Source organism: Pavona decussata, unplaced genomic scaffold (genome assembly GCF_977016875.1).
Source record: "Pavona decussata unplaced genomic scaffold, jaPavDecu1.1 SCAFFOLD_198, whole genome shotgun sequence".
In the NCBI taxonomy this organism is placed as follows: domain Eukaryota; kingdom Metazoa; phylum Cnidaria; class Anthozoa; order Scleractinia; family Agariciidae; genus Pavona; species Pavona decussata.
Window position 1 is genome coordinate 1,099,499 of NW_028145606.1, and position 14,432 is coordinate 1,113,930.

General features: G+C 38.3%; 1 protein-coding gene and 1 pseudogene across 2 annotated transcripts in view; one reads left to right on the forward strand and one right to left on the reverse strand.

Annotated features, from left to right (window-relative positions):
- Positions 1-297: 297 nt before the first annotated feature.
- LOC146461477 (uncharacterized) lies at positions 298-2,488 on the reverse strand (annotated as a pseudogene).
- Positions 2,489-2,705: 217 nt separating this feature from the next.
- LOC146461478 (band 4.1-like protein 3) overlaps positions 2,706-14,432 on the forward strand; it is a 44,085-nt gene continuing 32,358 nt past the window's right edge. For both annotated transcript variants that reach the window (XM_085086798.1, XM_085086797.1), the window contains exons 1-2: positions 2,706-2,862; positions 8,243-8,347. In XM_085086798.1, the coding sequence (XP_084942924.1) occupies positions 2,791-2,862; positions 8,243-8,347 (177 nt within the window). In that variant the 5' untranslated portion in view covers positions 2,706-2,790. The remainder of the gene's footprint in view (positions 2,863-8,242; positions 8,348-14,432) is intronic.

Sequence of the window (14,432 nt, forward strand, 5' to 3'; positions counted from 1 at the left end):
CATACATACATACATACATACATACATACATACATACATACATACATACATACATACATACATACATACATACATACATACATACATACATACATACATACATACATACATACATACATACATACATACGTTTATTGACCACTTCCCCAAAGGGGCTTTTCAGTGCCAATTACAAAGAAAAGGATAAAAATAAAAACATATACAAATTATTTAAAGTTACAATTGCAAATCATTAGGATATCATTCCTCCCTCTTAAGTTTGTCTAAAAGCACCCCTCTAAGCTTATTCCTACAAGATATCAGTACGTTTATTTAATAAGGTATTTGATATATGCTCTATATTACACAGTTCTTTTATATGACATTTAATTTGCCATTAAAGTTTGTTTCCAGCCTCCTTGCATTGTGTTTGCAGTAGTGGAATCGATGAAACTGACTGAAGATCTCAGTTGATTACATTTCATTAGCTTTTCTTATCCAGACATCAATATTATCAATATTATTTTATGATCTGTTATTGCTACATATTCAATACATTGAAACTGTCCACGGTTCACAATACATGTAAAACGCATCTTAGAGAAAGACGACCGCAGTTTTCTTCGCTGTTAGTCTGAAAAATCCCGGCGTCAATTTAAACGTTTTTGTCATTGGCTCACTCAACCTTGGGACCCACGCAATGTAAGTTGAAGTGTTTCGTGACATTAACTACTGCGTTTCGCGCACTACTCTAAAATTTCTAAAATTCGTAAGGAATCGGACTCTGATCCGGAAGAACTGATATCGCCATCACTTGCACTGATGGCATGTGTAGCAGACAATGGCCAAGGGCTGTTACGGATCGTTCCATGATCACGGGTGATAGCACGCATGTGATCGAGACGGTCCTGCGCGTGGGAAATTTCCGTGTTAAAACCCAGCTCTATCGCTCTCTCTTTGGCTAAGCTCGCAAACTTCTCTGCCTCCGAGTAACATCCTCTACGGTATTCCAGATCGGAGCTAGCCAAGTTGAACTGAATCTTAACTCCCTCCGGAATCTCTGACCAGTATTTTGTCTTGAGCGTGCACAGACACTCCTGGCCTTTGATGATAAACTCCTCGCTCAAAACGCGGTCTCGCGCGGCTTCGGTGCGGCAATCGAGCAACAACATCGCGATTTTGATCAACGCAAAGTGGTGCTTCTTTACGTAGAGATCTTTGTCTTGTAATTCCACTTTCCGACACACATCTATGCACATTTCTAGATTAAGCAGAGCCTCGTTTACTTGTTGACGGCTTCGTTGTGGTGTGCGCCCGATAAAATCCAGCAACACGCTTGCTTTCTCGTAGACGAGGAAGCTGGATCAGCCTCGCCAAGATTTCCCTGCCGCCTCTTAACACCGGCCCGATAACCATATCCTCTACCAGCTAAAAGATCGACGTTCGTAGCTTGAGGCATCAACTTGAACGCTTCATCGATCAATTGTAGAGAGCGCTCTAGATCGTTTCTGTAACAGGCAGCCACGCTCTGTTCCAGTTTAATTGTGATTTGCGTGTCCGTGTCTGGAAATTCAAACAACAACTCGGCTGAAAATTTCTCAAAATCGTCCCATTTGGCGTTGTCACGGCGAGACTGCAACTGTTTCATTACCCACGAAGATCGCTTGCACAGTTTCGTGCTCTCTTTAGAAAGCGAAGCTGGGCCTAATTTGAACGACGGAGGTATTTTTCTTGCTTTTTTTCCTTTGGCCTTGGTCTTGCTTCGTTTCCAAACCGGCGCTGATCCCGTTTCAAGCGTAAAGGAAATTTCACTCATCGTTTCTCCGGTGCTGAATTCGTTCCCAATTTTCTTTTTCCTTTGGTTTTTTGGTGGAGCTGTTTGTAAAGCGAAACGAATCTTATATTTCGTGTCTGGCTCGTGAAAACGGAAGAGATATCCAACAACGCCAATCATGGATCTGTTTACACCACTCTTAGTTTCACTTTTGATGCGCTGGTATTGAAAATCAGGCATTTTGCGTTCGAAATCTTCCATGCCGTCGTAAGTTACTGTCACGATTATTTCGTATTTATCAGTGATACCAAAGGCTTCCCTTGTACCCTGTTGGTTCTTGCAGACCAACAGCTGGACTAAATGATCGTATTTAAAATCCGGAAAACCAGTTCGGCTTCTGCCGACACTCAATCTTCCATCTGGTTTCTGATGCTCTCTCAAAACTGGCCATGGTCCACTTTCAATTCTATTCTTTGCGTCCCTATAAGAAGAGGTCGTTGAATCTTGCCTTGAACCGTAAGCTATGCCATTTAACCTCCCAATTTGCATGATTTTTGAGTCAACGTTCAAGAAGACTCTTCCATCCGAAGCGACCCCTCGCTCGTTTTCAACTTCATTTCGACAGGAAGTCGCCATTTTAAACAACACTGTTCACCACTAAGACGATTTTCGGTTCTTAAACACCCGAAAACCGATCGTCAGTACTGTTCTTGTTTTTCCGTCCGAAAGTAATAGCGTTAGTCGTGTGTTATAATGCATATAAAGATAAACATCGAAGACAGAGGGGATTCCCCTTTTATTTTCGCGCGATGAGGTTAGCAAGTACCACAGGCTCACTTAATTTCCGATTGATTTCCGGATACCTCACGGAAGTCACCGAGAACGACCCTGCCCTCGAGTTTGTCGTTATTACCCACAATGCAATGGTTCAACCACCGGATGCAACCGAGGCTACTTAGCGTTGGGGAGGGTTCTATTCGTTTGATTCGCATTGGCAGGGAATTTTACGTCGCTGTTTATCGTTTATTTGCAGCACCATGGGAAAATCTCACAATTTGCACTGTGAGGTCCAGCTCCTTGACGACCAAAGCACAACTGTGGACCTAGATGTAAGCGTTTTCTGTCTTGTCAAGTTCCAAAATGATGCTAAGGTTTTTAACGAATTGTTGTCGAGTGCAAAGTTTTTTGTATAAGCTTATGATTGTTTGTGTTTCTGTGTGATGTCTTGATGAGCCAAGAAACTTGAATTCCGAAACGTTTGGTGCTTAATTTTAGCTTAGAGGTTTATGAGAAGGTCTCAAATCGATAATGTAGCATTATTTCGCTATAATGTCTATATAATTCTTTCGGTTGTGTTTGAAAATCAATCACATGCTTTGCGAGTGCTCTTGCTTGCGAGGACAGATGATCAAAGTCTTGTATCACTTTCCTCCGAATCAACATACCTGTCGTTTATCGGGGATCGAGAGGGCCTGTCTTTAATTTACGATGTATTCGTTAGAATTTCGACCGCAAAAATGCTTTAGTTCCTCCCTGAGAAGTGGGTTGCTGTTGCTTTAGTCTGAATATATGGTTGAATATTTGAAAAGACAATTTTAATTAAGGAGCTGTTCAAACAATATATTTGTAGAATTTTAAGCTTTATTGTGACCTTGACGAAATCATATATAGCAGTGCGTAGATTCAATTGTTTTACTTTTTCTATCCAGTACTTGCATTTGAAGATGAACAATTCAAATTTTTAACCATTTACAGTGTATTTCCTTCACTGTAATACGATTGAATAAAACGAGTCTTTTGCTGAACTATCAATTCCCCACAAATTTTTTGCCACACACATTATAAAAAGAACTCTGTGAAATACAGGTGATGAATACTATTAAGCCTTTCTCCCCAAATATTAAAAGACAAATTCTCCTATCTTGTCCCCATACTATTCTTATCAAAATACTGGGGAGAAGTTATTAAAAATAATATCAAGAAAATTCACCTTGGGTGATCATATCCTTATTTCTCATGACCTCAGGGGTTGAATAAGCATTAATATTGCAAGGAGAAATTTGATGCTGATCACTGTTAGGGCTAAAAGGGTTAACGCTTATCAAGGAAAATCATCTTGAATATCACCAGATGCTTATGCTTAGTTTCTACTTGTGACACATGTAGCTGATGATATCCACCATTTGTGTCACTTCTTTATGAGTGCATATGGAAACCCTTCATTGATAGCACATGCCATTGACATAATAATCATTATCATAATCAGAAGAAACTGATCAGTCATTTTGGTTTGATTTTGATAATGTTTGTTGTTATGTTCATGTTGCTTTTAAAAAGAGGCATTGCCATGGAGATTTTGCTTTATTTTGTTTAAAACTTAACTCAAACAGTCGATAAAGAATCTTTTCTCTAACGTAAAATCACTCTAAGAGTACCGGAGGAAAATGTTAAATTATTTCTTCAAGGAAGATCTATCAAACCATAAATTATGATTATAATGTTTTCAGTGATTTATCCAAGTTTCACAGGAAGAATAAAATGTGCAATCCATTTTCATCTTTGCTATCTGCAGTCAAAAATAATATTAACAATAGGTTTTGTGGACTTTTGGCTTAATTGTTAGCAAAACTGGTCAGGACCATTATTTAAAATTTTCCATCAATAGAAATTACATTGTTTAGTTTTAGATGCAAAATAACAGCTTTCAATTTAATAGACAATGTCAGAAGTTTCTGTGTCATTTTGGCAGAAACTTCTGCCTTCTTCTGTGCAGATGTTACAAAAGATGCCAATATGAATATAAATAACTAGAAAATACTAATGAATACATGTATGTTTACTTGTAAATAATAGAAAAAGTGTGTGGATTACAAAGATAGACTTATGAAGTTGCTGGTTAGGGGAGGGATTTTTCCACAGGGTGTGCAAAGCTTCTTTTTTCTTGCTCACTTTGCAAACGGTGATTGACAACCAAGGTTGATTAATTATAATATTATGAGTGATTACAGATGTACAAGTTGTAGCTTACATTTTATTTTTAGCACGCGCCAGGGAGAGTTCATTTCAGAATTGTTATTGTCTTCTGTAGCATCAAAGCAAGCTCTGAAAGAATGATTTCTTGGGTTCTGTTTGGCACAAATTGATGATTCAAACGGAAAAATGATCTCTGTCAAAGTATGATGCAGCAAAATTAATTGTGTTATTTCTTGGCAAGCAAACTTTAATGTGTTGATTGGCTGATTTAAAATAGACCGTATGCTTAGAATTCCTTTGGTCGCTGACTTTGCTACAGACCATAGTTTGAAACCTACCTGGAGGACTTTAGCTCGGCTTTTCTTGGAAGAAATTTGACGAATGAAGTCCGAACTCTGCCACGACATGGCAAAATATGTAGCTAATTGGAGGCTGTCGAAAAAAAGGCAAGAATTTTTCAAATTTTGCGACAATTCCGACTTGAAGTAGCGACCCATAGCGGTCGCCGGCAGCTTCTTGCCTGCCTTGTCTCCCTTGCTCTAGTACTGGCCTTCGGCCGGCAACACTGTTGAACAGTAAACTCGCCAGAGAAAGGTTTCTACGGCTCGGAATGGCATGCGTGACGTATGACTCAATCAACATTTTCTTGAAACTTTATTTCCATATAAAGGTGAAAGGAACTTAAAATATCTCCACTCAGTAAAATTTTCAACCAATCGTGTCACGTGAATATGAAGTCTCAAGTTCCAAACAGAAATTACACCACACAAACAGTCTGAGGGTTGTCTGCCTGTGATGCAACCAAAATTGTTCACACTTATGAAGTTTCATTTGGCAACAACACAACACGAGGAACATGGATGCTTGCTGTTTGTAATTTGATCACTATGGGAGCCAGAATGTCCCACTTGTACCCAATTCTGCTAATTTTGTTCTTCGAAAAAACCCGGGAATGCTTTGTTTTGAATGACAATGTTTTGTTGATTGGCAACCAGGTAAAACCATAAAAAGAACTTACACTTCCATCTTTATGTTGCTTGGTTTATCGGAAGGAATTTAGTGGGAGGAAAGTTTTACTGTTTTGCTCATTTATCAAGGAGTCAGTCAAGTGACAACAGGGTTCGTACGGGTCACGGAAAACCTGGAAAGTCATGGAATTTTAGAATTGCATTTTTTCAGGCCTGGAAAGTCATGGAATTTAGGTGTGGGTCATGGAAAGTCATGGAAAATGATGTTTATTGAAAAGTACAAAACAAATTGGGTCTTTTTTGCATAGAAAATAATAAAAACATACCCAAAATCAGGGCTCGAAATAATTTCCGGAGAGTCTCCGGACACGATGACCGGCCCAATTCATTTTAGCTCGGTCACGTACCGTTTCTGGCCGGTCAAATTTAATTATATAAAATACCGGTAAATAACTCTTAAAACAGGGGCCCATGAACCAAAACTGGCGTAAAATATTTCCAAAAAAGTTAGAGCACTTTAAAGCACTCATTGTCAACAACAAAAGTAAATTACAGCAGCAAAATGAAAATAAGCTTACAGTGTATGTGTATTAATACGTACTGTACACTGTCTGTAAGACTAACCCGCAACATGTTAAATATCGTTATCGTATACATTAAATTTGTAAATAAGTAAATGCACAGTAAATGCCTCCAAATATAATGATTTCTGGTGTACGTATCGCGGTGTGAGATCTTGATCCTAAAACTCCGCCAAAGGCAGTAATCCATGTTTATACTCCTCATTACAAGAGATTCATCGAGAAAAGCTTAGTAGCCAGGCATTTTAACTTAGGTGTGCCGGAACCGGAAGACACATCAAGTGTTCAAGAAATATGGTAAAATTTGAAAGTCTGGAAATGTTATTTATTGACAACTGCCAAGAAATTTCTCAGGAAAGTTATAAAATATCTCCCTTTAAGCAACACAAACATCTCAAGCTTTTGTGTGTGGCACATAACCGAGAAGCTCTTTCCGTACATTGTGTTGTTGAGCTGTTGAAGTAGACAGTACACTAACAGTAAAGTACTTTTAGATATTCGAGGGCATTACCTCACACAAGAAGACTTTGATTACATCACTCAGGAACATTACAATACACAGGATAGAATCAAAGAAGTTGGCGATTATCAACATATGATCACATGCCTGCTGCACGGGTTCCCGTGACGTGACGTACTGTACGCACATCCGGCTTTTATTTAACTCGCAAATCTTTAGATATATATTTTTTTCTGTAACACGTTCCATGACAATCACAACCAGTTTTTGCTTGAATGTTTTTCATTTTGTGTTATCTCTATAGGCCAATAATATCTGGCAAACGTTAAAATGTTTGTACATTGATTCAGGTTTATGTTTATATTACGCACGCCAAAGATAAACACACAGATAAACTTGCGAAGATTGGAATAACTATTGGTTTTATAAAGTATAGTTCCTTTGCTTTTGTTCTTTGATTATATTTATTCTGGGCTGAGGAATTACTTTATATGCAGGGAGAAATGCAAAACTTGAAAATTAACTAATAAAAGTGAATTAGAAAATAAATTATTTTTAACTTTGTGACAGGAAGTTTGGAACCCCGATGTCTGTTTTCAATGCCCGGATTGTAAACAACGGTTCTTGTTGCATTTCACCCAGGATTTCAGATCAAAGTTCCGCAAATGACAATACACAGCGACTTGCTACAACTGAACAGCATGAAAATTTTTATTTCATTTTCAAAACAATCAAATGTGACCGGTCAACATGACCGGCAAGACGAAAGGTTGGCCGGTCAACTCCCAAATCAGTCCGGACATTGTCCGTTGACCGGCCGTTATTTCGAGCCCTGAAAATGAAAGATGATTTCCAAGAAAATGGTCAAATTTAGGTCATGGAAAACTTAGAGAAGTCATAGAAAAGGTCATGGAAAATCATGGAATTTCAAAAGCTCAAAAGAGTACATTTGTACGAACCTGGGCAAGCTCATTGCTTTTTTGGCCTCAGGAGACTCAATCCTTGACTTGATCCTTGATTACTCAGGCTTGATCTTTTAGTTTTGAGGATCAAGGATTGAGTGGAGGATTGGAACTCTAAATAGTCTGTCAACTTACATTTAAAAGTACTTTAAGCAATTTAATGTGCTCACACCTTGTCCACGAATTATTTTAAAATGGCAGGTTTTCTAAGCATGGTACTTTCATGTAGCAAAAATGAATATTCACATACTGTGGGTGTACATGTACATTACTGTACATGTTAAATTAACTCTCTTATGAGTTTTAGCCTTGTGGTGCTGACACAATAAACTGCTGGTATAGTGTACTTAGATCCTGATTTGCCATTGAGGGTCTAGAACAAGGAATTGGGTGCTAATTCTCAGACGGTACACTGTATTTACGGGTGGTTGATTCTGTCTTTGGCACAGGCTGATGAGTTTCTGGTAATAATTAAGTCACAACTCTGATACATGTATTTTAATTAGCATTAACACTATTGTAATTTTTTTCCCTTTTTATTGCAGAAAAATGCAAAGGGCCAAGTGCTATTTGACAAGATCTGTGACAAAATTGAATTGGCAGAAAAGGATTATTTTGGTTTGCGGTACATTGATGAGAAAGATGGCCAGGTAAAAAATGAATGGCAACATTATTTTCTTAATTTTTCCAAAGGAAAAAAAAAGGAAGCCTTAGGTTAACAGACTGGTTATAATAATTTATTGTGTTTATAAGGAACATTCCTCTGTCAGGACATGTTTTCCTTAAATTAAATTTGTCTTTTGTTTTCCTTTTTGGTTTTAAGGATAGGCCTGAATAGAGTACTAAAATGTGTGCATCACAAAAATTTGAATTTTTGAAATTACAGGCTTTGTTAAGACTGTCGCAAAGAGCATGGTGAAAAATGCCTACAGTGCAGCTCAGAAATAAGCAAACATCGCATACGCGTACCATACGCAAGTAATATGCGTATGCTGCTATATGTTGTCATACGTATATGTCCTGCCTTTGTTATTCATTGCCATACCTTTGCTTTATGTGGCATTGTCTTGCACAACAAAAGAAACGGTAAAGTAAAAGCGCGAATAATGATGATCGACAGGACTATAATAGAACGCGTTTAGAACCTCGCTTTGACAAGTTACTTGAATACAAGGTGTTGTATTTCGAAGCTTGCTCGCTTCAGAAACTCAACGATAAAAAATCTTATTACCGACATGCTCTTTTTTTGTCAATTTGATTCTTCGAGAAAAGAAAAATAGTTTATCGAATTAATACTACTTGCTGGACGAGCGTTAACAACAAACTTCGCGTTCGCTTTGTCGCTACTGGCAGAACAAGCTCGAAGGTCGAGAACGGCGGCTGCTGTATTTTTGAAACTTATCGCTTTACAAGCGATGATTCGACAACCGGTCAATTAATTTTTCTTTTACTAAAATGCATTCAGTAAGAAAATAATTTTTCGCTCGCTCGTCTACACTACAGTGCAGGCCAGAATTAAATTATTAAGTGAACTACGCAGACGCGTTTTATATGCAGCAAAAACGCATATGCGCGTATTTTTAGACGCGTCTAATGTGCGCGTTTTTGCCATTGTTATTTATCGTCGTAAGTTCTCTTTGTGTGGTATTATCAAATAAAACAAAAGAATGCAATGGCTTAACAACAAACACAAAATTAGCATTTTATGAAATCAGCCAGCGACAGCTATCATATTTCGAATCTAATCCGCTTTGTAAAAACTGGCGACTTTAAAAGCAATTCCCAGCTGATATTGCTGCGATATTGAATATTCAGCGTATGTTGTAGAAAAGGTAAATCTAAGCTAATTAGTTGAATACTACTTGTTCGAAATCAAAGCGCTCTGTGCCCGAACGGGCGCGAACTCGTGAATAGAATTGGTGAGTGCTTCGAGTCAAAGTTATTTTAAAAATTACACACGCACATTGTGACTCAAAAGAGAGCGTTTCGAGGTTTCTTCGAAGGGGTGAAAATGGCACAAGTTGGCTATAAGTGGAAAGGCACTATGGCTCCCGTGTTGATTGAATAAAAAAGCATCCAGTTTCCCTTCCAAGAACCTCCGTAAATCGTGTTGTTGTCAAATGAAACTTGATACATGTGCAGGAATTTGGTTGCTTAGCACGTGACTGAAATCTTCCCGATGCTTTCAGCGTGGCAATTTCTTTCTACGTCGAAACGACGGCTTCTGTCAGTGTTTTATAACATTAGAAGAAGCTCTCAATCTTGCAAACGTTGCTTTTATGGCTTAATCCAAGTGAACGTAAAAATAGGAATGCGTCAAGCATTGCGGTACTCAGTAGACTCTCAGTGTTTACGTTTGTTGCGGGGAATCAATCTTATCGCTCACACTGGACCCGAATAAAATTTTGCAAAATTAACGTTTCCTATTTAACCTCAAGCCTTCAACCAACGGAATTGTCTTGGATCTTTAAAGTGAACTGAACGATTACATTTTGCGGCCGGAGATAGCAAATGCTTGAGGTAGAATGAGGGAAAGTTCATGGTAAGTCAGCAAATCTGAACCGAAGCTTGGTAGAGGAGCGAAGTCTGTTTTTATTAAAAAAATCATTTGGTGGATTTACTGATTTTATTCCGGGTTGTAATTTATTTGTTTATTCTATATGATTTACCCACAAATACTGTATAATTCTCGAACTACAGTAACTACCGAATCATCATTGCGGCAAGGAATAAATAAGAATAGCGTTTAGAAATATAAACAAACAAGTTAAATCCTTTCTCGGTCTACGCAGAGCTCATTTCTTGCACTGAGCCGGTTCTAAAATTAAGAAAGTCGGCAAGTGTATTCATAGTTTTGTCAAACCCTTTTGAAAGGCTTTTCCCAGGCAATTCAAAAGAACAATGAAAGATCAACAGTACGAAAACAATGAGCTAGCTCATACATACTAATGCGTCTGACTAGACGCGCATCTGCAGATTTTTAGACGTGTATACGCGTCTGCAGCAGACGCGTTTTACGCGTATGTTTTGGTTCGCTTAATTCTGGCCTGCACTGTACCTGTGGAAACAGCGCTAAACAGTCTAAACAAACATGATCATAAATATCGTTACATGTATCTTTCGTTAGCGGTCGGTGTGGGGCGACAGGATGAATTTGCATTATATTATCATAAAAGGATATCTCAGGTTCTCTTCGGCAGAATTCGCTGATTTAAACGGTAAAATGCTCTCCATTCATAGACAAGATTTTCCTTTGAAGTTTCTGTGATGCGCCGATCACATTTATTTGATTCTTCTGCAAGGAAAAGTTTTGGTTTTTCACCACGCTTTGGCGTGAGTCCAATGTGAATTGTTATTGTCTTTGTAGCGTCACGGCGATATCTTCGGGTCTCTTTGGCAGAATTCGCTGATTCAAACGGCGAAATGCTCTCCCTTCATTGGCAATATTTTTCTTAAAACTTCCTGTGACGCGCCGATCACATTTAATTAATTTTTCTGCAAGGAAAAGTTTTGGTTTGGCATGCGCCGGCGTTAGTCCATTGTGAAATGTTATTTGTGTTATTCACAATTGATAAATATTTCACTTCAATAGGAAATTGCATAACTCACTGTTTAAATTCACGAAAAGCAATATAAACAGTTATTGAAACAATAAAGGTTTTTTTGGATTCTTTGGCGACGTTTTAACCACATTTTAACATGCTAGCAACTGATGAGATTCCAAGAAATCGAAACTGCAGTCTTGCATGAGAAACAATCTTAGACACTCGCCAAAAGAAATTCTCCAATATCCTAGAGACTCACAAGAAAGTTGTCTGTCTTAGCTTTAAATATCTGCTGCGGACGCGAGCTAAGCCACAAAATAATGGAGGTACATGTCAGCTCTAAGAACACAATAGTTGTTTTTCAGATAAGAAGCAACTCAAAGAGCTAAAAGACAGCGCTACCTGAACGAAGCTATAGCTCTCGAAAGTGAGAGAAAACATACAATCTTCACGCAGCGAGATACAATAGCAGAAGCATTAATTCACAAGTTAAGAAATCCACGGATCCTATATCTGAGTGTTCCATTTGATCACGCAAGTTTTGGTAAATTTTCAGATCTTCGCTTCAATCTAGAGATCTTCGTTTTTTCAGCGGTGATCTTCCCGTCTTCGATTTCTTCGGATATACCCATAGAGAGGCTCAATATTATGCGTTATTTTTGGCAAGTGAACGTTTATAAAAAATATGCCGCCGCGAGCGTAAGCTGAATTGCAGCTTAAAAAAAGACAATTAAAATATCAAGTGGTTCTCTCTCAACACAAGGCTTATCGTTTTGGCAACATTTTTTATTTAATGAGGAATCTGGGCAAAAATTGATACTCATACACTTGATATAAATTACGCTCGATCAACAGCGGTCAACAACAAACAGCCGGAATAAGCACAAGACGATCGACAAACATGCAGCTTGACTACCATTTTTTCAGTGTTTTTTGAAATGCCCATTGAAATCAACAATGACCTTTCCACAATAGAAGAAACAATAGGCTAGCTCATACATACTAATGAGACATACACATACAGTGCAGCTCAGAAATAAGCGAACCAAAATGTGCGCGTAAAACGTGTATGATACGCGTTTGCGTGTATACGCATACGCGTATTGACATATACCCATACACGTATATACTTATACGCATATGTCTCATTAGTGTGTATGAGCTAGCCTATTGTTTCTTCTATTGTGGAAAGGTCATTGTTGATTTGAATGGGCATTTCAAAAAAACACTGAAAAAATGGTGGTCAAGCTGCATGTTTGAGGAAACCACTAGATATTTTCATTGTCTTTTCTAAAGCACTCCATTTCTTGAGCCGCAATTCAGCTTACGCTAGCGGCGGCATATTTTTTATAAACGTTCACTTGCCAAAAATAACGCATAATGTTCGGCGTGTAATGTTTACAAATTTGTGATCGGCGCATCATTGAAACTTTGAAGAAAACTCTTGGCTTTGAAGAAAGAGCACTCTACCGTTTAAATCAGGGAATTCTGCTAAAGAGAAACGGAGATGTCGTTTTTTCGGTCCTTGCCGTGACGCTACAAAGACAAATAACATTTCACACTTTCACAATGGACTACGCCGGCGCGTGCCAAACCAAAACTTTTCCTTGCAGAAAAATTAAATAAATGTGATCGGCGCATCACAGGAAAATTCAAGAAAAATATTGCCAATGAAGGAAGAGCATTTTACTGTTTGAATCAGCGAATTCTGCTAAGGAGAACCGGAGATATCGGGGTTGTTTTTCAGTCCTTGCCGTGACGCTACAAAGACAATAACATTTCACAAGGGACTCACGCCGAAGCGTGCTGAAAAACCAAAACTTTTCCTTGCAGAAGAATCAAGTAAATGTGATCGGCGCATCACAGAAACTTTGAAGGAAAATGTTGTCTATGAATGGAGAGCATTTTACCGTTTAAATCAGTTAATTCTATCAAAGAGAACCGGAGATATCCTTTTTTGATATTATAATGCAAATTCATCCTGCCGCACCGACCACCGCTAACGATATGTAAACCATCGACAAAAGATACATGTTACGATATTTATGATCATGCTTGTTTAGACTGTTTAGCGCTGTTTCCACAGGTAGTGTAGATGAGCGAGCTAAAAATTATTTTCTTACCGAATGCATTTTAGTAAAAGGAAAATTAATCAACTGGTTGTCGAATCATCGCTCGTAAAGCGATAAGTTTCAAAATACGACAGCTGCCGTTCTTGACCTTCGCGCTTGTTCTGCCAGTAGCGACAAAGCGAACGCAAAGTTTGTTGTTAACGCTCATCCAGCAAGTAATATTTATTCGATAAACTATTTTTCTTTTCTCAAAGAATCAAATTGACAAAAAAAGAGCATGTCGGTAATAAGGTTTTTTATTATTCCACTATTATGTCATTTCACCAAATAAGGTCAAGAGAACGCGCAAAATATGAGACCGTAATACACTGTAGTGTCCCGGTTTGACCGGTTTACAACAGAGCGAATACGGACGGAAAAGGCAGAAAAAAGGAGCAACAATGTCCGGACTGGACGAAGAATAGTTTTTGAAACGATGCAGACTCGAAAACAAGTTTCACTTGTCATTTATCTTTTCATTTTATCTAATCAAATTAAAGACATTTAACTGGCTTTCTGTGTTGTTTACATCATTCGTACGCGCCATATACCGATGGACAGTTGATGCCGGGTGCATTTGAAAACTGTTACCAAAACAGAGAAGCCAAAATAACAAAATCTTTTTGTAGTGGAATAATAAATCTCTTATTCGGTGGTTTTACATATAATACTCGCGGACATTTTGCTCATTGCTCGTATTTTTCCTCGCCCCTTCGGGGCTCGGAAAAATACTACGTAACTCGCAAAATATCCGCGCGTATTATATGTAAAACCATCGAATAAGATATATTTATCGTTGAGTTTCCGAAGCGAGCAAGCTTCGAAATACGACACCTTGTATTCGAGTAACTTGTCAAAGCGAGGTTCTGAACGCGTTCTATTATAGTCCTGTCGATCGTCATTATTCGCGCTTTTACTTTACCGTTTCTTTTGTTGTGCAAGACAATGCCACATAAAGCAAAGGTATGGCAATGAATAACAAAGGCAGGACATACGCGTATGACAACATACGCATACGCATATAGCAGCATACGCATACGCGTATTACTTGCGTATGGTACGTGTATGCGGTGTTCGCT